Raw genomic sequence first — 24,833 nt, forward strand, 5'->3', positions numbered from 1 at the left:
AAGAGCCACAAGCGCCGCATCATTCCACTCAGTAAGGACCGCCCACTTACGAAATTTCGGACAATATACTTCTGCAGATAACTGACCCTGGACCAAAGCCAATAAAGTTTTCTCGGCTTGATCAATAGCATTAGGTTCATCATATAACAACCCCAGAACCTGAAAAAAAATTCCACATCAGTAAGAGCAGGATCTTCAGGTGCCAGGGAAAAGGCCCAATCTTGGGGGTCACCACGCAGCAGGGAGATGACAATCTGAACTTGCTGCCTGGAAAACCCTGAAGACCTTGGTTTCAAGGCAAAAAATAACCTACAATTGTTCTTGAAGTTCAAAAATTTAGACCGATCCCCAGAAAATAAATCAGGTAAAGGTATCTTAAATTCTACAGCAGGTGCCTGGGCAAGATTATCAGATATATCCTTAACCTGAGACGTAAGCTGATCAACTTGCTCAGCTAATTGTGTAACCTCCATAACAGCACAAGATCCTCCATGGCACCCAGAGATAAAGAGGAAAAACACACTAAAAAAATTTTTTTTCCCTTCTTTTGAGTACCCTGGAATCTTAGGTTAGGCCGATGCTACTGTTATGATTCAGGGACCGAGGAGGATCAAAAAATGCGGAAACCCAAAAAGCAACCAGAGTGGCTGGAACCTTAACGGACTGCAGACCTAATCCTGACACACAACTAGAAGTAGCCGTGGGACGAGCCTACAATGAGTCATCTCGACACAGCCAGAGAACTAAATATTCTTACAGATAGAAATATAAGAAAAGCTAATCTGCCTCGGAGCAATCCCCAAAGATATTGATAGCCCCCCACATGTAAAGACTACGGTGATATAGGAAAACACAATACAAAGCTAGAAAACAGATTTCAGCAAAGATGAGGCCAAAACTATCTTTATAGGAAAGGATAGGAAAGAGCACTGTCTGCAGCCATAAAAACCCTAAAAAATCTCAGCATGCCTGACATGGGAAAACTCTGAGACCACACGGCCTCTCCCCCACTATATCAGTACTCTGATGTTACTGGGATCCAAAAACACTAATATAAATGAGGGACTGAATATAATACCAAGCATGACAAAACATAATACATTGCAGAATCATGGCGCTAAATATACAGACACTCCCAGCAGGGAATGATCCATTTCCACCAGGAACTCCACACAGGCAAAATAGGAGTCAAGCCATGGTATCAAAACAGAAAAATCACGAAGAAAATAGAAACAAAAAGCAAAGGTACAAAAGCTCAACTTATCTTGAGAGGAGTTCAGGTAGAGAGCAGGGCTGGTTTCAGAATGTCCTTTACACACAGGAAATCAATTGAGCACAGTCAACTACTAGAGAAAACTACTCAGTTATATGATCCCAATCTGAAAGGCCTGATTGCCAGTCCTCTACAGGTGTATGGCTTTCATTCCACAAGTCAACTGCACAGTCAGCACTGACCACAAGAGGGATCCCCAAACTGGAAAATGTATTCACAACAGTACTAGCTGTTACAAGAGATGATCATTTCTCCCGGTCTGAGCGGTGCTGCTCTGATCGGGAGAAATGAATGAGTGATCAGACAGCTGATCCTTATAGCCTCCTAGGGGGACTAGTAAAATAAAAAAAAGAAAGTTTGAAAAAGTTTTAAAAAATTAAAAAAATAAAACAACCTAAAAGTTTAAATCACCCCCTTGAAAATTAAAGGGTTAAAAAAGTAAAAAATATACACATTTGGTATTGCTGCGTTCAGAAATGCCCGATCTATCAAAATATAAAAACAATTAATCTGATTGGTAAACGGCGTAGCAGCAAAAAAATTCCAAATGCCAAAATTATGTTTCTTGGTCGCTGCAGATTTTGCGCAAAATGCAGTAACAGGCGATCAAAATATAGCATTGGAGCAAAAATGGTGCCGTTAAAAATGTCAGCCTGAGACGTAAAACATAAGCTGTCACTGAGCCATAGATCCTGAAAAATGAGAACGCTATGGGTTGTGGAAAATGGCGCAAAACGTACGCCACTTTTTTGGACAAACTTTAGATTTTTTTTAACCCCTTAGAAGTAAACATATTCATATTTGGTGTCCAAGAACTCGCATGGACCTGAGGCATCACATCCAGACATCAGTTTTACCACATGGTGAGCAGAGTGAATAAAATATCTCATAAACAATAGTGCAATTGAACTTTTTTTTTTCCAATTTTTCCGCATTTGGATTTTTTTCCCATTTTTCAGTACACTATATGGTAAAACTCATGGTTTCATTTAAAAGTTCAGCTCGTTCTGCAAAAAACGAGCCGTCACATGACCATATTGACTGAAAAATAAAAAAGTTACGTCTCTTGGAAGAATGGCGAAAAAAACCTGGAAAGCGCAAAATGAGCCGATTGTGAAGTGGTTAACCGAAATTGTCCTCTCTGAATTGTAAAGTGCTGCGGAATATATTGGCGCTATATTTATTAAAATAATAATTTTTATTTATAAACACTTGAAATTATTATTTATTATCATAGCGCCATCAATTCCATGGCGCTTTACATGTGAAAGGGGTATACATAATAGGGCAAGTACAATAATCATAAACAATACAAGACACAAACAGGTACAGGAGGAGAGAGGTCCCTGCCCACGAAGGCTCACAGTCTACAAGGGAAGGGACAAGGGATGGGTGAGGATACAGTAGGTGAGGGTGAACATGGTTGTGCGGTGTTATATCAGACTGAGGGTTGCTGCAGGTGGTAGGCTTGTCAGAAGAGGTGGGTTCCTTTTGAAGCTTGTTAAGGTAGGCGAGAGTCTGATGTGTTGTGACAGAGCATTCCAGAGTATGTGGGAGGCACGGGAGAAATCTTGGATGCGATGGTGGGAAGAGGAGATGAGCGGGGAGTAGAGAAGGAGATCTTGTGAGGATCGAAGGTTACGTGCAGGGGTAACTACCGGGAGACAAGGTCACATATGTAAGGAGGAGACAGGTTGTGGATGGCTTTGTAGGTCATGGTTAGGGTTTTGAACTGGAGTCATTGGGCAAGGCGAAGCTAGTGAAAGGACTGGCAGAGAGGGGAGGTCGGGTAGTAGCGGGGGACAGGTGGATTAGCCGGGCAGCATAGTTTAGAATAGATTGTAGGGGTGCGAGACTGTTAGAAGGGAGACCACAGAGGAGGAGGTTGCAATAATCCAGGCGGGAGATAATAAGGGCATGTACTAGGGTTTTTGCAGCTTCTTGGGAATAGAGCACTCTGTGTGTAATGACTCTATGTGTTTCCCTTTTTGTATGAATTACTGAAATAAAGTAACTTTTCTATGCTATTCTAATTTATTGAGATGCACCTGTATTTCCCTATTCTCTGCCACCCCTCCTCTCCATGTTGCCTCCATCTGTCCTCTACTCTACAGCTCTGCTGCGTCCCTGGCAACCTGCAGGACTGCTCCTGTCTGCCACGCCCCCTCCTTAGTCACACACGGTACCTACTTGCAGACAGAGTTGCTCTGACGTCACTGCAGCCACGCCCCCTCCCAGCCTTTTAACCCCATGTGTTCCTCCTGATCGCAGCATGCCAGTCCTCTCTATATGACGTCCGTACACACGTCTTGTGGTTGTCACACCGTACGCACGTCTTGCGGTTGTCACACCGTACGCACGTTTTGCGGTTGTCACACCGTACGCACGTCTTGCGGTTGCTTGCGGTTGTCACACCGTACGCACGTCTTGCGGTTGTCACACTGTACGCACGTCTTGCGGTTGTCACACCGAATGCACGTCTTGCGGTTGTCACACCATACGCACGTCTTGCGGTTGTCACACTGTACGCACGTCTTGCGGTTGTCACACCGTACGCACGTCTTGCGGTTGTCACACTACGCACGTCTTGCGGTTGTCACACCGTACGCACGTCTTGCGGTTGTCACACTGTACGCACGTCTTGCGGTTGTCACACTGTACGCACGTCTTGCGGTTGTCACACCGTACGCACGTCTTGCGGTTGTCACACCGTACGTACGTCTTGCGGTTGTCACACCGTACGCAAGTCTTGCGGTTGTCACACCGTACGCACGTCTTGCGGTTGTCACACCGTACGCACGTCTTGCGGTTGTCACACCGTACGCACGTTTTGCGGTTGTCACACCGTACGCACGTCTTGCGGTTGCTTGCGGTTGTCACACCGTACGCACGTCTTGCGGTTGTCACACTGTACGCACATCTTGCGGTTGTCACACCGAATGCACGTCTTGCGGTTGTCACACCATACGCACGTCTTGCGGTTGTCACACTGTACGCACGTCTTGCGGTTGTCACACCGTACGCACGTCTTGCGGTTGTCACACTACGCCCGTCTTGCGGTTGTCACACCGTACGCACGTCTTGCGGTTGTCACACCGTACGCACGTCTTGCGGTTGTTACACCGTACGCACGTCTTGCGGTTGTCACACCGTACGCACGTCTTGCGGTTGCTTGCGGTTGTCACACCGTACGCACGTCTTGCGGTTGTCACACTGTACGCACGTCTTGCGGTTATCACACCGTATGCACGTCTTGCGGTTGTCACACCATACGCACGTCTTGCGGTTGTCACACTGTACGCACGTCTTGCGGTTGTCACACCGTACGCACGTCTTGCGGTTGTCACACCGTACGCACGTCTTGCGGTTGCTTGCGGTTGTCACACCGTACGCACGTCTTGCGGTTGTCACACTGTACGCACGTCTTGCGGTTGTCACACCGTACGCACGTCTTGCGGTTGTCACACTGTACGCACGTCTTGCGGTTGTCACACTGTACGCACGTCTTGCGGTTGTCACACTGTACGCACGTCTTGCAGTTGTCACACCGTACACACGTCTTGCGGTTGTCACACTGTACGCACGTCTTGCGGTTGTCACACTGTACACACGTCTTGCGGTTGTCACACTGTACTCACGTCTTGCGGTTGTCACACTGTACACACGTCTTGCGGTTGTCACACTGTACACACGTCTTGCGGTTGTTATACCGTACGCACGTCTTGCGGTTGTCACACTGTACGCACGTCTTGCGGTTGTCACACTGTACGCACGTCTTGCGGTTGTCACACCGTACGCACGTCTTGCGGTTGTCACACCGTACACACGTCCTGCGGTTGTTACACTGTACGCACGTCTTGCGGTTGTCACACTGTACACACGTCTTGCGGTTGTCACACTGTACGCACGTCTTGCGGTTGTCACACCGTACGCACGTCTTGCGGTTGTCACACCGTACACACGTCTTGCGGTTGTCACACCGTACGCACGTCTTGCGGTTGTCACACCGTACACACGTCTTGCGGTTGTCACACCGTACGCACGTCTTGCGGTTGTCACACCGTACGCACGTCTTGCGGTTGTCACACCGTACACACGTCTTGCGGTTGCTCTCCTATCCCACCTGCTTGCGTTGGTAAATTCCCCTTTCCATTGTCCCTGTCCTCCCATCCATCCCTGAGCGGTGTGTCATGGTTTTGCCCACATAGAGCACCGTGTACAGCTGGCAGTCCGTGGGTCTGTTGTGTCCCCATACTATGCAGTGTTCTCTCAGGACTATGGTTGTATATACAGTATGTATACATAGTTTATGGCTATTTCTGCTAGTGTTATGTGCAGCGCCTCCGTGAGGCAGACTCCTGTACTGCGGGCACAGTGTATCACAGTGTGGAGAATCGAGCTGCCTTCATATTAACCCTTCATTTATCCAATATCTATATGCCCCCTCGGCGGGCAGGTATACCCTACTGCTGTATATGAGGGCTATGCGCACTATGGAGTGCCACACGTGATAATGCAAAGCATGGTGGGAGGACTAAGGAAAACACAAGGGAAGGAGCCAGCTTGTGGAAGGCCGCAGTGCCGCGAGTGGGAGGCCTCCATGTCCTGAGTGGGCTGGCCGCCTCACAAGCCTGTGCTGCTCACAGTGCACAGGTCCAGGGATTTCCCACAGTCTAATTTCCTGGGCTGTGCACATCCGAGGCGCTGGCACCCTCAGCTATGGATGCCATCCTGACCGGGAGCCTGCCTGTCCTGCTGCTGGCTACCCTCACAGCTGCTGCTATCCCCACAGGCGGACCTGTGCCAGGTAATGCCCACCCTGCGGGCCCACGGGGGGCATAATGGGTGACATGGAGCTGGGAGAAGTGTGTGTCTACTAATGTCCTGCTAGAGCCACTATAGCTGTACTATGTATAGATCCCATTCACAGGCCTCAGAGCTGGCACACTGCCCACTGTATCATATGTATGTAATGCAGGAAAGTGTCAGCTCCATGTATATGATATAGAAGAGGCCGCTGTATGATAATATGTATGTAATGCAGGGAAGTGTCAGCTCCATGTATGTGATATAGAAGAGGCTGCTGTATAATATGTATGTAATGCAGGGAAGTGTCAGCTCCATGTATGTGATATAGAAGAGACCGCTGTATGATAATATGTATGTAATGCAGGGAAGTGTCAGCTCCATGTATGTGATATAGAAGAGGCCACTGTATGATAATATGTATGTAATGCAGGGAAGTGTCAGCTCCATGTATGTGATATAGAAGAGGCCACTGTATGATAATATGTATGTAATGCAGGAATGTGTCAGCTCCATGTATGTGATATAGAAGAGACCGCTGTATGATAATATGTATGTAATGCAGGGAAGTGTCAGCTCCATGTATGTGATATAGAAGAGGCCGCTGTATGATAATATGTATGTAATGCAGGGAAGTGTCAGCTCCATGTATGTGATATAGAAGAGGCCGCTGTATGATAATATGTATGTAATGCAGGGAAGTGTCAGCTCCATGTATGTGATATAGAAGAGACCGCTGTATGATAATATGTATGTAATGCAGGGAAGTGTCAGCTCCATGTATGTGATATAGAAGAGGCTGCTGTATAATATGTATGTAATGCAGGGAAGTGTCAGCTCCATGTATGTGATATAGAAGAGGCCGCTGTATGATAATATGTATGTAATGCAGGGAAGTGTCAGCTCCATGTATGTGATATAGAAGAGGCTGCTGTATAATATGTATGTAATGCAGGGAAGTGTCAGCTCCATGTATGTGATATAGAAGAGGCCGCTGTATGATAATATGTATGTAATGCAGGGAAGTGTCAGCTCCATGTATGTGATATAGAAGAGGCCGCTGTATGATAATATGTATGTAATGCAGGGAAGTGTCAGCCCCATGTATGTGATATAGAAGAGGCCGCTGTATGATAATATGTATGTAATGCAGGGAAGTGTCAGCTCCATGTATGTGATATAGAAGAGGCTGCTGTATAATATGTATGTAATGCAGGGAAGTGTCAGCTCCATGTATGTGATATAGAAGAGGCCCGCTGTATGATAATATGTATGTAATGCAGGAAAGTGTCAGCTCCATGTATGTGATATAGAAGAGGCCGCTGTATGATAATATGTATGTAATGCAGGGAAGTGTCAGCTCCATGTATGTGATATAGAAGAGACCGCTGTATGATAATATGTATGTAATGCAGGGAAGTGTCAGCTCCATGTATGTGATATAGAAGAGGCTGCTGTATAATATGTATGTAATGCAGGGAAGTGTCAGCTCCATGTATGTGATATAGAAGAGGCCGCTGTATGATAATATATATGTAATGCAGGAAAGTGTCAGCTCCATGTATGTGATATAGAAGAGGCCGCTGTATGATAATATGTATGTAATGCAGGAAAGTGTCAGCTCCATGTATGTGATATAGAAGAGGCCACTGTATGATAATATGTATGTAATGCAGGGAAGTGTCAGCTCCATGTATGTGATATAGAAGAGGCTGCTGTATAATATGTATGTAATGCAGGAAAGTGTCAGCTCCATGTATGTGATATAGAAGAGGCCCGCTGTATGATAATATGTATGTAATGCAGGAAAGTGTCAGCTCCATGTATGTGATATAGAAGAGGCCCGCTGTATGATAATATGTATGTAATGCAGGAAAGTGTCAGCTCCATGTATGTGATATAGAAGAGGCCGCTGTATGATAATATGTATGTAATGCAGGAAAGTGTCAGCTCCATGTATGTGATATAGAAGAGGCCGCTGTATGATATATATGTATGTAATGCAGGGAAGTGTCAGCTCCATGTATGTGATATAGAAGAGGCCGCTGTATGATAATATATATGTAATGCAGGAAAGTGTCAGCTCCATGTATGTGATATAGAAGAGGCCGCTGTATGATAATATGTATGTAATGCAGGGAAGTGTCAGCTCCATGTATGTGATATAGAAGAGACCGCTGTATGATAATATGTATGTAATGCAGGGAAGTGTCAGCTCCATGTATGTGATATAGAAGAGGCTGCTGTATAATATGTATGTAATGCAGGGAAGTGTCAGCTCCATGTATGTGATATAGAAGAGGCCCGCTGTATGATAATATGTATGTAATGCAGGAAAGTGTCAGCTCCATGTATGTGATATAGAAGAGGCCGCTGTATGATAATATGTATGTAATGCAGGGAAGTGTCAGCTCCATGTATGTGATATAGAAGAGACCGCTGTATGATAATATGTATGTAATGCAGGGAAGTGTCAGCTCCATGTATGTGATATAGAAGAGGCTGCTGTATAATATGTATGTAATGCAGGGAAGTGTCAGCTCCATGTATGTGATATAGAAGAGGCCGCTGTATGATAATATATATGTAATGCAGGAAAGTGTCAGCTCCATGTATGTGATATAGAAGAGGCCGCTGTATGATAATATGTATGTAATGCAGGAAAGTGTCAGCTCCATGTATGTGATATAGAAGAGGCCACTGTATGATAATATGTATGTAATGCAGGGAAGTGTCAGCTCCATGTATGTGATATAGAAGAGGCTGCTGTATAATATGTATGTAATGCAGGAAAGTGTCAGCTCCATGTATGTGATATAGAAGAGGCCCGCTGTATGATAATATGTATGTAATGCAGGAAAGTGTCAGCTCCATGTATGTGATATAGAAGAGGCCCGCTGTATGATAATATGTATGTAATGCAGGAAAGTGTCAGCTCCATGTATGTGATATAGAAGAGGCCGCTGTATGATAATATGTATGTAATGCAGGAAAGTGTCAGCTCCATGTATGTGATATAGAAGAGGCCGCTGTATGATATATATGTATGTAATGCAGGGAAGTGTCAGCTCCATGTATGTGATATAGAAGAGGCCGCTGTATAATATGTATGTAATGCAGGGAAGTGTCAGCTCCATGTATGTGATATAGAAGAGGCCACTGTATGATAATATGTATGTAATGCAGGAAAGTGTCAGCTCCATGTATGTGATATAGAAGAGGCCCGCTGTATGATAATATGTATGTAATGCAGGAAAGTGTCAGCTCCATGTATGTGATATAGAAGAGGCCGCTGTATGATAATATGTATGTAATGCAGGAAAGTGTCAGCTCCATGTATGTGATATAGAAGAGGCCGCTGTATGATATATATGTATGTAATGCAGGGAAGTGTCAGCTCCATGTATGTGATATAGAAGAGGCCGCTGTATAATATGTATGTAATGCAGGAATGTGTCAGCTCCATGTATGTGATATAGAAGAGGCCACTGTATGATATGTATGTAATGCAGGGAAGTGTCAGCTCCATGTATGTGATATAGAAGAGGCTGCTGTATAATATGTATGTAATGCAGGAAAGTGTCAGCTCCATGTATGTGATATAGAAGAGGCCGCTGTATGATAATATGTATGTAATGCAGGAAAGTGTCAGCTCCATGTATGTGATATAGAAGAGGCTGCTGTATAATATGTATGTAATGCAGGAAAGTGTCAGCTCCATGTATGTAATATAGAAGAGGCCGCTGTATGATAATATGTATGTAATGCAGGGAAGTGTCAGCTCCATGTATGTAATATAGAAGAGGCCCGCTGTATGATAATATGTATGTAATGCAGGGAAGTGTCAGCTCCATGTATGTGATATAGAAGAGGCCACTGTATGATAATATGTATGTAATGCAGGGAAGTGTCAGCTCCATGTATGTAATATAGAAGAGGCCCGCTGTATGATAATATGTATGTAATGCAGGGAAGTGTCAGCTCCATGTATGTGATATAGAAGAGGCCGCTGTATGATAATATGTATGTAATGCAGGGAAGTGTCAGCCCCATGTATGTGATATAGAAGAGGCCGCTGTATGATAATATGTATGTAATGCAGGGAAGTGTCAGCTCCATGTATGTAATATAGAAGAGGCCCGCTGTATGATAATATGTATGTAATGCAGGAAAGTGTCAGCTCCATGTATGTGATATAGAAGAGGCCGCTGTATGATAATATGTATGTAATGCAAGGAAGTGTCAGCTCCATGTATGTGATATAGAAGAGGCCGCTGTATAATATGTATGTAATGCAGGGAAGTGTCAGCTCCATGTATGTGATATAGAAGAGGCCGCTGTATGATAATATGTATGTAATGCAGGAAAGTGTCAGCTCCATGTATGTAATATAGAAGAGGCCCGCTGTATGATAATATGTATGTAATGCAGGAAAGTGTCAGCTCCATGTATGTAATATAGAAGAGGCCGCTGTATGATAATATGTATGTAATGCAGGGAAGTGTCAGCTCCATGTATGTGATATAGAAGAGGCCGCTGTATGATATATATGTATGTAATGCAGGAAAGTGTCAGCTCCATGTATGTGATATAGAAGAGGCCGCTGTATGATAATATGTATGTAATGCAGGGAAGTGTCAGCTCCATGTATGTGATATAGAAGAGGCCTGCTGTATGATAATATGTATGTAATGCAGGGAAGTGTCAGCCCCATGTATGTGATATAGAAGAGGCCCGCTGTATGATAATATGTATGTAATGCAGGGAAGTGTCAGCTCCATGTATGTGATATAGAAGAGGCCGCTGTATGATAATATGTATGTAATGCAGGAAAGTGTCAGCTCCATGTATGTAATATAGAAGAGGCCGCTGTATGATAATATGTATGTAATGCAGGGAAGTGTCAGCTCCATGTATGTAATATAGAAGAGGCCGCTGTATGATAATATGTATGTAATGCAGGGAAGTGTCAGCTCCATGTATGTGATATAGAAGAGGCCGCTGTATGATAATATGTATGTAATGCAGGAAAGTGTCAGCTCCATGTATGTAATATAGAAGAGGCCGCTGTATGATAATATGTATGTAATGCAGGGAAGTGTCAGCTCCATGTATGTGATATAGAAGAGGCCGCTGTATGATATATATGTATGTAATGCAGGAAAGTGTCAGCTCCATGTATGTGATATAGAAGAGGCCGCTGTATGATAATATGTATGTAATGCAGGGAAGTGTCAGCTCCATGTATGTGATATAGAAGAGGCCTGCTGTATGATAATATGTATGTAATGCAGGGAAGTGTCAGCTCCATGTATGTGATATAGAAGAGGCCCGCTGTATGATAATATGTATGTAATGCAGGGAAGTGTCAGCTCCATGTATGTGATATAGAAGAGGCCGCTGTATGATAATATGTATGTAATGCAGGGAAGTGTCAGCTCCATGTATGTGATATAGAAGAGGCCGCTGTATGATAATATGTATGTAATGCAGGGAAGTGTCAGCTCCATGTATGTGATATAGAAGAGGCCGCTGTATGATAATATGTATGTAATGCAGGGAAGTGTCAGCTCCATGTATGTGATATAGAAGAGGCCGCTGTATGATAATATGTATGTAATGCAGGGAAGTGTCAGCTCCATGTATGTGATATAGAAGAGGCCGCTGTATGATAATATGTATGTAATGCAGGGAAGTGTCAGCTCCATGTATGTGATATAGAAGAGGCCCGCTGTATGATAATATGTATGTAATGCAGGAAAGTGTCAGCCCCATGTATGTGATATAGAAGAGGCCCGCTGTATGATAATATGTATGTAATGCAGGGAAGTGTCAGCCCCATGTATGTGATACAGAAGAGGCCGCTGTATGATATGTATGTAATGCAGGGAAGTGTCAGCTCCATGTATGTGATATAGAAGAGGCCGCTGTATGATAATATGTATGTAATGCAGGAAAGTGTCAGCTCCATGTATGTAATATAGAAGAGGCCGCTGTATGATAATATGTATGTAATGCAGGGAAGTGTCAGCCCCATGTATGTGATATAGAAGAGGCCACTGTATGATATATATGTATGTAATGCAGGGAAGTGTCAGCTCCATGTATGTGATATAGAAGAGGCCGCTGTATGATAATATGTATGTAATGCAGGGAAGTGTCAGCTCCATGTATGTGATATAGAAGAGGCCGCTGTATGATATATATGTATGTAATGCAGGGAAGTGTCAGCTCCATGTATGTGATATAGAAGAGGCCGCTGTATGATAATATGTATGTAATGCAGGAAAGTGTCAGCTCCATGTATGTGATATAGAAGAGGCCCGCTGTATGATAATATGTATGTAATGCAGGAAAGTGTCAGCCCCATGTATGTGATATAGAAGAGGCCGCTGTATGATAATATGTATGTAATGCAAGGAAGTGTCCGCTCCATGTATGTGATATAGAAGAGGCCGCTGTATAATATGTATGTAATGCAGGAAAGTGTCAGCTGCATGTATGTGATATAGAAGAGGCCCGCTGTATGATAATATGTATGTAATGCAGGAATGTGTCAGCTCCATGTATGTGATATAGAAGAGGCCGCTGTATAATATGTATGTAATGCAGGAAAGTGTCAGCTCCATGTATGTAATATAGAAGAGGCCGCTGTATGATAATATGTATGTAATGCAGGAAAGTGTCAGCTCCATGTATGTGATATAGAAGAGGCCCGCTGTATGATAATATGTATGTAATGCAGGAAAGTGTCAGCCCCATGTATGTGATATAGAAGAGGCCGCTGTATGATAATATGTATGTAATGCAAGGAAGTGTCCGCTCCATGTATGTGATATAGAAGAGGCCGCTGTATAATATGTATGTAATGCAGGGAAGTGTCAGCTCCATGTATGTGATATAGAAGAGGCCGCTGTATGATAATATGTATGTAATGCAGGGAAGTGTCAGCTCCATGTATGTGATATAGAAGAGGCCCGCTGTATGATAATATGTATGTAATGCAGGAAAGTGTCAGCTCCATGTATGTGATATAGAAGAGGCCCGCTGTATGATAATATGTATGTAATGCAGGGAAGTGTCAGCTCCATGTATGTGATATAGAAGAGGCCGCTGTATAATATGTATGTAATGCAGGAAAGTGTCAGCTGCATGTATGTGATATAGAAGAGGCCCGCTGTATGATAATATGTATGTAATGCAGGAATGTGTCAGCTCCATGTATGTGATATAGAAGAGGCCGCTGTATGATAATATGTATGTAATGCAGGAATGTGTCAGCTCCATGTATGTGATATAGAAGAGGCCGCTGTATGATAATATGTATGTAATGCAGGGAAGTGTCAGCCCCATGTATGTGATATAGAAGAGGCCGCTGTATGATAATATGTATGTAATGCAGGAAAGTGTCAGCTCCATGTATGTGATATAGAAGAGGCCCGCTGTATGATAATATGTATGTAATGCAGGAAAGTGTCAGCCCCATGTATGTGATATAGAAGAGGCCGCTGTATGATAATATGTATGTAATGCAAGGAAGTGTCCGCTCCATGTATGTGATATAGAAGAGGCCGCTGTATAATATGTATGTAATGCAGGGAAGTGTCAGCTCCATGTATGTGATATAGAAGAGGCCGCTGTATGATAATATGTATGTAATGCAGGGAAGTGTCAGCTCCATGTATGTGATATAGAAGAGGCCCGCTGTATGATAATATGTATGTAATGCAGGAAAGTGTCAGCTCCATGTATGTAATATAGAAGAGGCCCGCTGTATGATAATATGTATGTAATGCAGGGAAGTGTCAGCTCCATGTATGTGATATAGAAGAGGCCGCTGTATAATATGTATGTAATGCAGGAAAGTGTCAGCTGCATGTATGTGATATAGAAGAGGCCCGCTGTATGATAATATGTATGTAATGCAGGAATGTGTCAGCTCCATGTATGTGATATAGAAGAGGCCGCTGTATGATAATATGTATGTAATGCAGGAATGTGTCAGCTCCATGTATGTGATATAGAAGAGGCCGCTGTATGATAATATGTATGTAATGCAGGGAAGTGTCAGCCCCATGTATGTGATATAGAAGAGGCCGCTGTATGATAATATGTATGTAATGCAGGGAAGTGTCAGCCCCATGTATGTGATATAGAAGAGGCCCGCTGTATGATAATATGTATGTAATGCAGGGAAGTGTCAGCTCCATGTATGTGATATAGAAGAGGCCGCTGTATGATAATATGTATGTAATGCAGGAAAGTGTCAGCTCCATGTATGTAATATAGAAGAGGCCGCTGTATGATAATATGTATGTAATGCAGGGAAGTGTCAGCTCCATGTATGTGATATAGAAGAGGCCGCTGTATGATAATATGTATGTAATGCAGGGAAGTGTCAGCTCCATGTATGTGATATAGAAGAGGCCGCTGTATGATAATATGTATGTAATGCAGGGAAGTGTCAGCTCCATGTATGTGATATAGAAGAGGCCCGCTGTATGATAATATGTATGTAATGCAGGGAAGTGTCAGCTCCATGTATGTGATATAGAAGAGGCCCGCTGTATGATAATATGTATGTAATGCAGGGAAGTGTCAGCTCCATGTATGTGATATAGAAGAGGCCGCTGTATGATAATATGTATGTAATGCAGGGAAGTGTCAGCTCCATGTATGTGATATAGAAGAGGCCGCTGTATGATATATATGTATGTAATGCAGGGAAGTGTCAGCTCCATGTATGTGATATAGAAGAGGCCGCTGTATGATAATATGTATGTAATGCAGGGAAGTGTCAGCTCCATGTATGTGATATAGAAGAGGCCGCTGTATGATAATATGTATGTAATGCAGGAAAGTGTCAGCTCCATGTATGTAATATAGAAGAGGCCGCTGTATGATAATATGTATGTAATGCAGGGAAGTGTCAGCCCCATGTATGTGATATAGAAGAGGCCACTGTATGATATATATGTATGTAATGCAGGGAAGTGTCAGCTCCATGTATGTGATATAGAAGAGGCCGCTGTATGATAATATGTATGTAATGCAGGGAAGTGTCAGCTCCATGTATGTGATATAGAAGAGGCCGCTGTATGATATATATGTATGTAATGCAGGGAAGTGTCAGCTCCATGTATGTGATATAGAAGAGGCCGCTGTATGATAATATGTATGTAATGCAGGGAAGTGTCAGCTCCATGTATGTGATATAGAAGAGGCCACTGTATGATAATATGTATGTAATGCAGGAAAGTGTCAGCTCCATGTATGTGATATAGAAGAGGCCCGCTGTATGATAATATGTATGTAATGCAGGAAAGTGTCAGCTCCATGTATGTGATATAGAAGAGGCCGCTGTATGATAATATGTATGTAATGCAAGGAAGTGTCCGCTCCATGTATGTGATATAGAAGAGGCCGCTGTATGATAATATGTATGTAATGCAAGGAAGTGTCCGCTCCATGTATGTGATATAGAAGAGGCCGCTGTATAATATGTATGTAATGCAGGGAAGTGTCAGCTCCATGTATGTGATATAGAAGAGGCCCGCTGTATGATAATATGTATGTAATGCAGGAAAGTGTCAGCTCCATGTATGTAATATAGAAGAGGCCGCTGTATGATAATATGTATGTAATGCAGGAAAGTGTCAGCTCCATGTATGTAATATAGAAGAGGCCCGCTGTATGATAATATGTATGTAATGCAGGAAAGTGTCAGCTCCATGTATGTAATATAGAAGAGGCCGCTGTATGATAATATGTATGTAATGCAGGGAAGTGTCAGCTCCATGTATGTGATATAGAAGAGGCCGCTGTATGATAATATGTATGTAATGCAGGGAAGTGTCAGCTCCATGTATGTGATATAGAAGAGGCCGCTGTATGATAATATGTATGTAATGCAGGGAAGTGTCAGCTCCATGTATGTGATATAGAAGAGGCCGCTGTATGATAATATGTATGTAATGCAGGAATGTGTCAGCTCCATGTATGTGATATAGAAGAGGCCGCTGTATAATATGTATGTAATGCAGGAAAGTGTCAGCTCCATGTATGTAATATAGAAGAGGCCGCTGTATGATAATATGTATGTAATGCAGGGAAGTGTCAGCTCCATGTATGTGATATAGAAGAGGCCGCTGTATGATAATATGTATGTAATGCAGGGAAGTGTCAGCCCCATGTATGTGATATAGAAGAGGCCCGCTGTATGATAATATGTATGTAATGCAGGGAAGTGTCAGCTCCATGTATGTGATATAGAAGAGGCCGCTGTATGATAATATGTATGTAATGCAGGAAAGTGTCAGCTCCATGTATGTAATATAGAAGAGGCCGCTGTATGATATATATGTATGTAATGCAGGAAAGTGTCAGCTCCATGTATGTGATATAGAAGAGGCCGCTGTATGATAATATGTATGTAATGCAGGGAAGTGTCAGCTCCATGTATGTGATATAGAAGAGGCCTGCTGTATGATAATATGTATGTAATGCAGGGAAGTGTCAGCCCCATGTATGTGATATAGAAGAGGCCCGCTGTATGATAATATGTATGTAATGCAGGGAAGTGTCAGCTCCATGTATGTGATATAGAAGAGGCCGCTGTATGATAATATGTATGTAATGCAGGAAAGTGTCAGCTCCATGTATGTAATATAGAAGAGGCCGCTGTATGATAATATGTATGTAATGCAGGGAAGTGTCAGCTCCATGTATGTGATATAGAAGAGGCCGCTGTATGATAATATGTATGTAATGCAGGGAAGTGTCAGCTCCATGTATGTGATATAGAAGAGGCCGCTGTATGATAATATGTATGTAATGCAGGGAAGTGTCAGCTCCATGTATGTGATATAGAAGAGGCCGCTGTATGATATGTATGTAATGCAGGGAAGTGTCAGCTCCATGTATGTGATATAGAAGAGGCCGCTGTATGATAATATGTATGTAATGCAGGGAAGTGTCAGCTCCATGTATGTGATATAGAAGAGGCCGCTGTATGATAATATGTATGTAATGCAGGGAAGTGTCAGCTCCATGTATGTGATATAGAAGAGGCCGCTGTATGATAATATGTATGTAATGCAGGAAAGTGTCAGCTCCATGTATGTGATATAGAAGAGGCCCGCTGTATGATAATATGTATGTAATGCAGGAAAGTGTCAGCCCCATGTATGTGATATAGAAGAGGCCACTGTATGATAATATGTATGTAATGCAGGGAAGTGTCAGCTCCATGTATGTGATATAGAAGAGGCCGCTGTATGATATGTATGTAATGCAGGGAAGTGTCAGCTCCATGTATGTGATATAGAAGAGGCCGCTGTATGATAATATGTATGTAATGCAGGGAAGTGTCAGCTCCATGTATGTGATATAGAAGAGGCCGCTGTATGATAATATGTATGTAATGCAGGGAAGTGTCAGCTCCATGTATGTGATATAGAAGAGGCCGCTGTATGATAATATGTATGTAATGCAGGAAAGTGTCAGCTCCATGTATGTGATATAGAAGAGGCCCGCTGTATGATAATATGTATGTAATGCAGGAAAGTGTCAGCCCCATGTATGTGATATAGAAGAGGCCCGCTGTATGATAATATGTATGTAATGCAGGGAAGTGTCAGCCCCATGTATGTGATACAGAAGAGGCCGCTGTATGATATGTATGTAATGCAGGAATGTGTCAGCTCCATGTATGTAATATAGAAGAGGCCGCTGTATGATAATATGTATGTAATGCAGGAAAGTGTCAGCTCCATGTATGTAATATAGAAGAGGCCGCTGTATGATAATATGTATGTAATGCAGGGAAGTGTCAGCTCCATGTATGTGATATAGAAGAGGCCACTGTATGATATATATGTATGTAATGCAGGGAAGTGTCAGCTCCATGTATGTGATATAGAAGAGGCCGCTGTATGATAATATGTATGTAATGCAGGGAAGTGTCAGCTCCATGTATGTGATATAGAAGAGGCCGCTGTATGATATATATGTATGTAATGCAGGGAAGTGTCAGCTCCATGTATGTGATATAGAAGAGGCCGCTGTATGATAATATGTATGTAATGCAGGGAAGTGTCAGCTCCATGTATGTGATATAGAAGAGGCCACTGTATGATAATATGTATGTAATGCAGGAAAGTGTCAGCTCCATGTATGTGATATAGAAGAGGCCCGCTGTATGATAATATGTATGTAATGCAGGAAAGTGTCAGCCCCATGTATGTGATATAGAAGAGGCCCGCTGTATGATAATATGTATGTAATGCAGGAAAGTGTCAGCCCCATGTATGTGATATAGAAGAGGCCGCTGTATGATAATATGTATGTAATGCAGGGAAGTGTCAGCTCCATGTATGTGATATAGAAGAGGCCCGCTGTATGATATGTATGTAATGCAGGGAAGTGTCAGCCCCATGTATGTGATACAGAAGAGGCCGCTGTATGATATGTATGTAATGCAGGAATGTGTCAGCTCCATGTATGTAATATAGAAGAGGCCGCTGTATGATAATATGTATGTAATGCAGGAAAGTGTCAGCTCTATGTATGTGATATAGAAGAGGCCGCTGTATGATAATATGTATGTAATGCAGGGAAGTGTCAGCTCCATGTATGTAATATAGAAGAGGCCGATGTATAATATGTATGTAATGCAGGGAAGTGTCAGCTCCATGTATGTGATATAGAAGAGGCCGCTGTATGATATGTATGTAATGCAGGGAAGTGTCAGCTCCATGTATGTGATATAGAAGAGGCCCGCTGTATGATAATATATATGTAATGCAGGGAAGTGTCAGCTCCATGTATGTGATATAGAAGAGGCCGCTGTATGATAATATATATGTAATGCAGGGAAGTGTCAGCTCCATGTATGTGATATAGAAGAGGCCGCTGTATGATAATATGTATGTAATGCAGGGAAGTGTCAGCCCCATGTATGTGATATAGAAGAGGCCGCTGTATGATATGTATGTAATGCAGGGAAGTGTCAGCTCCATGTATGTGATATAGAAGAGGCCACTGTATGATATATATGTATGTAATGCAGGGAAGTGTCAGCTCCATGTATGTGATATAGAAGAGGCCGCTGTATGATAATATGTATGTAATGCAGGGAAGTGTCAGCTCCATGTATGTGATATAGAAGAGGCCGCTGTATGATAATATGTATGTAATGCAGGGAAGTGTCAGCTCCATGTATGTGATATAGAAGAGGCCGCTGTATGATAATATGTATGTAATGCAGGGATGTGTCAGCCCCATGTATGTGATATAGAAGAGGCCGCTGTATGATAATATGTATGTAATGCAGGAATGTGTCAGCTCCATGTATGTGATATAGAAGAGGCCCGCTGTATGATAATATGTATGTAATGCAGGGAAGTGTCAGCCCCATGTATGTGATATAGAAGAGGCCGCTGTATGATAATATGTATGTAATGCAGGGAAGTGTCAGCTCCATGTATGTGATATAGAAGAGGCCGCTGTATGATATATATGTATGTAATGCAGGGAAGTGTCAGCTCCATGTATGTGATATAGAAGAGGCCGCTGTATGATAATATGTATGTAATGCAGGGAAGTGTCAGCTCCATGTATGTGATATAGAAGAGGCCGCTGTATGATATATATGTATGTAATGCAGGGAAGTGTCAGCCCCATGTATGTGATATAGAAGAGGCCGCTGTATGATAATATGTATGTAATGCAGGAAAGTGTCAGCTCCATGTATGTAATATAGAAGAGGCCGCTGTATGATAATATGTATGTAATGCAGGGAAGTGTCAGCTCCATGTATGTGATATAGAAGAGGCCCGCTGTATGATAATATGTATGTAATGCAGGAATGTGTCAGCTCCATGTATGTGATATAGAAGAGGCCGCTGTATAATATGTATGTAATGCAGGGAAGTGTCAGCTCCATGTATGTGATATAGAAGAGGCCGCTGTATGATAATATGTATGTAATGCAGGAAAGTGTCAGCTCCATGTATGTGATATAGAAGAGGCCGCTGTATGATAATATGTATGTAATGCAGGGAAGTGTCAGCCCCATGTATGTGATATAGAAGAGGCCGCTGTATGATAATATGTATGTAATGCAGGAAAGTGTCAGCTCCATGTATGTGATATAGAAGAGGCCGCTGTATGATAATATGTATGTAATGCAAGGAAGTGTCAGCTCCATGTATGTGATATAGAAGAGGCCGCTGTATAATATGTATGTAATGCAGGGAAGTGTCAGCTCCATGTATGTGATATAGAAGAGGCCGCTGTATGATAATATGTATGTAATGCAGGAAAGTGTCAGCTCCATGTATGTAATATAGAAGAGGCCGCTGTATGATAATATGTATGTAATGCAGGGAAGTGTTAGCTCCATGTATGTGATATAGAAGAGGCCGCTGTATGATATATATGTATGTAATGCAGGAAAGTGTCAGCTCCATGTATGTGATATAGAAGAGGCCGCTGTATGATAATATGTATGTAATGCAGGGAAGTGTCAGCTCCATGTATGTGATATAGAAGAGGCCCGCTGTATGATAATATGTATGTAATGCAGGGAAGTGTCAGCCCCATGTATGTGATATAGAAGAGGCCCGCTGTATGATAATATGTATGTAATGCAGGGAAGTGTCAGCTCCATGTATGTGATATAGAAGAGGCCGCTGTATGATAATATGTATGTAATGCAGGAAAGTGTCAGCTCCATGTATGTAATATAGAAGAGGCCGCTGTATGATAATATGTATGTAATGCAGGGAAGTGTCAGCTCCATGTATGTGATATAGAAGAGGCCGCTGTATGATAATATGTATGTAATGCAGGGAAGTGTCAGCTCCATGTATGTGATATAGAAGAGGCCGCTGTATGTTAATATGTATGTAATGCAGGGAAGTGTCAGCTCCATGTATGTGATATAGAAGAGGCCCGCTGTATGATAATATGTATGTAATGCAGGGAAGTGTCAGCTCCATGTATGTGATATAGAAGAGGCCGCTGTATGATAATATGTATGTAATGCAGGGAAGTGTCAGCTCCATGTATGTGATATAGAAGAGGCCGCTGTATGATAATATGTATGTAATGCAGGAAAGTGTCAGCTCCATGTATGTGATATAGAAGAGGCCCGCTGTATGATAATATGTATGTAATGCAGGAAAGTGTCAGCCCCATGTATGTGATATAGAAGAGGCCCGCTGTATGATAATATGTATGTAATGCAGGGAAGTGTCAGCCCCATCTATGTGATACAGAAGAGGCCGCTGTATGATATGTATGTAATGCAGGAATGTGTCAGCTCCATGTATGTAATATAGAAGAGGCCGCTGTATGATAATATGTATGTAATGCAGGAAAGTGTCAGCTCCATGTATGTAATATAGAAGAGGCCGCTGTATGATAATATGTATGTAATGCAGGGAAGTGTCAGCTCCATGTATGTGATATAGAAGAGGCCGCTGTATGATATATATGTATGTAATGCAGGGAAGTGTCAGCTCCATGTATGTGATATAGAAGAGGCCGCTGTATGATAATATGTATGTAATGCAGGAAAGTGTCAGCTCCATGTATGTGATATAGAAGAGGCCCGCTGTATGATAATATGTATGTAATGCAGGAAAGTGTCAGCCCCATGTATGTGATATAGAAGAGGCCGCTGTATGATAATATGTATGTAATGCAAGGAAGTGTCCGCTCCATGTATGTGATATAGAAGAGGCCGCTGTATAATATGTATGTAATGCAGGGAAGTGTCAGCTCCATGTATGTGATATAGAAGAGGCCGCTGTATGATAATATGTATGTAATGCAGGGAAGTGTCAGCTCCATGTATGTGATATAGAAGAGGCCGCTGTATGATAATATGTATGTAATGCAGGAAAGTGTCAGCTCCATGTATGTATATAGAAGAGGCCCGCTGTATGATAATATGTATGTAATGCAGGGAAGTGTCAGCTCCATGTATGTAATATAGAAGAGGCCGCTGTATGATAATATGTATGTAATGCAGGAAAGTGTCAGCTCCATGTATGTAATATAGAAGAGGCCCGCTGTATGATAATATGTATGTAATGCAGGAATGTGTCAGCTCCATGTATGTGATATAGAAGAGGCCGCTGTATAATATGTATGTAATGCAGGGAAGTGTCAGCTCCATGTATGTGATATAGAAGAGGCCGCTGTATGATAATATGTATGTAATGCAGGAAAGTGTCAGCTCCATGTATGTGATATAGAAGAGGCCGCTGTATGATAATATGTATGTAATGCAGGGAAGTGTCAGCCCCATGTATGTGATATAGAAGAGGCCGCTGTATGATAATATGTATGTAATGCAGGAAAGTGTCAGCTCCATGTATGTGATATAGAAGAGGCCGCTGTATGATAATATGTATGTAATGCAAGGAAGTGTCAGCTCCATGTATGTGATATAGAAGAGGCCGCTGTATAATATGTATGTAATGCAGGGAAGTGTCAGCTCCATGTATGTGATATAGAAGAGGCAGCTGTATGATAATATGTATGTAATGCAGGGAAGTGTCAGCTCCATGTATGTGATATAGAAGAGGCCCGCTGTATGATAATATGTATGTAATGCAGGAAAGTGTCAGCTCCATGTATGTAATATAGAAGAGGCCGCTGTATGATAATATGTATGTAATGCAGGGAAGTGTCAGCTCCATGTATGTGATATAGAAGAGGCCGCTGTATGATATATATGTATGTAATGCAGGAAAGTGTCAGCTCCATGTATGTGATATAGAAGAGGCCGCTGTATGATAATATGTATGTAATGCAGGGAAGTGTCAGCTCCATGTATGTGATATAGAAGAGGCCTGCTGTATGATAATATGTATGTAATGCAGGGAAGTGTCAGCCCCATGTATGTGATATAGAAGAGGCCCGCTGTATGATAATATGTATGTAATGCAGGGAAGTGTCAGCTCCATGTATGTGATATAGAAGAGGCCGCTGTATGATAATATGTATGTAATGCAGGAAAGTGTCAGCTCCATGTATGTAATATAGAAGAGGCCGCTGTATGATATATATGTATGTAATGCAGGAAAGTGTCAGCTCCATGTATGTGATATAGAAGAGCCCGCTGTATGATAATATGTATGTAATGCAGGGAAGTGTCAGCTCCATGTATGTGATATAGAAGAGGCCCGCTGTATGATATGTATGTAATGCAGGGAAGTGTCAGCCCCATGTATGTGATACAGAAGAGGCCGCTGTATGATATGTATGTAATGCAGGAATGTGTCAGCTCCATGTATGTAATATAGAAGAGGCCGCTGTATGATAATATGTATGTAATGCAGGGAAGTGTCAGCCCCATGTATGTGATATAGAAGAGGCCGCTGTATGATAATATGTATGTAATGCAGGGAAGTGTCAGCTCCATGTATGTGATATAGAAGAGGCCGCTGTATGATAATATGTATGTAATGCAGGGAAGTGTCAGCTCCATGTATGTGATATAGAAGAGGCCGCTGTATGATAATATGTATGTAATGCAGGGAAGTGTCAGCCCCATGTATGTGATATAGAAGAGGCCGCTGTATGATAATATGTATGTAATGCAGGAATGTGTCAGCTCCATGTATGTGATATAGAAGAGGCCCGCTGTATGATAATATGTATGTAATGCAGGGAAGTGTCAGCCCCATGTATGTGATATAGAAGAGGCCGCTGTATGATAATATGTATGTAATGCAGGAAGTGTCAGCCCCATGTATGTGATATAGAAGAGGCCGCTGTATGATATGTATGTAATGCAGGGAAGTGTCAGCTCCATGTATGTGATATAGAAGAGGCCAGCTGTATGATATATATGTATGTAATGCAGGGAAGTGTCAGCTCCATGTATGTGATATAGAAGAGGCCGCTGTATGATAATATGTATGTAATGCAGGGAAGTGTCAGCTCCATGTATGTGATATAGAAGAGGCCGCTGTATGATAATATGTATGTAATGCAGGAAAGTGTCAGCTCCATGTATGTAATATAGAAGAGGCCGCTGTATGATAATATGTATGTAATGCAGGGAAGTGTCAGCCTCCATGTATGTGATATAGAAGAGGCCAGCTGTATGATATATATGTATGTAATGCAGGGAAGTGTCAGCTCCATGTATGTGATATAGAAGAGGCCGCTGTATGATAATATGTATGTAATGCAGGGAAGTGTCAGCTCCATGTATGTGATATAGAAGAGGCCGCTGTATGATATATATGTATGTAATGCAGGGAAGTGTCAGCTCCATGTATGTGATATAGAAGAGGCCGCTGTATGATATGTATGTAATGCAGGGAAGTGTCAGCTCCATGTATGTGATATAGAAGAGGCCAGCTGTATGATAATATGTATGTAATGCAGGAAAGTGTCAGCTCCATGTATGTGATATAGAAGAGGCCGCTGTATGATAATATGTATGTAATGCAGGAAGTGTCAGCTCCATGTATGTGATATAGAAGAGGCCGCTGTATGATAATATGTATGTAATGCAGGAAGTGTCCAGCTCCATGTATGTGATATAGAAGAGGCCGCTGTATAATATGTATGTAATGCAGGGAAGTGTCAGCTCCATGTATGTGATATAGAAGAGGCCGCTGTATGATAATATGTATGTAATGCAGGGAAGTGTCAGCTCCATGTATGTGATATAGAAGAGGCCGCTGTATGATAATATGTATGTAATGCAGGAAAGTGTCAGCTCCAT

At 42.4% G+C, this 24,833-nt stretch overlaps 1 protein-coding gene across 1 annotated transcript in view; it reads left to right on the plus strand.

The window, feature by feature from the left end:
* Positions 1 to 5,659: 5,659 nt before the first annotated feature.
* IFNGR1 (interferon gamma receptor 1) overlaps positions 5,660 to 24,833 on the plus strand; it is a 94,189-nt gene continuing 75,015 nt past the window's right edge. The window contains exon 1 of the mRNA XM_075338251.1: positions 5,660 to 6,080. Coding sequence (XP_075194366.1) covers positions 5,993 to 6,080 — 88 coding nt within the window. The 5' untranslated portion in view covers positions 5,660 to 5,992. The remainder of the gene's footprint in view (positions 6,081 to 24,833) is intronic.

The sequence above is a fragment of the Anomaloglossus baeobatrachus genome, chromosome 3 (genome assembly GCF_048569485.1).
Source record: "Anomaloglossus baeobatrachus isolate aAnoBae1 chromosome 3, aAnoBae1.hap1, whole genome shotgun sequence".
NCBI lineage: Eukaryota > Metazoa > Chordata > Amphibia > Anura > Aromobatidae > Anomaloglossus > Anomaloglossus baeobatrachus.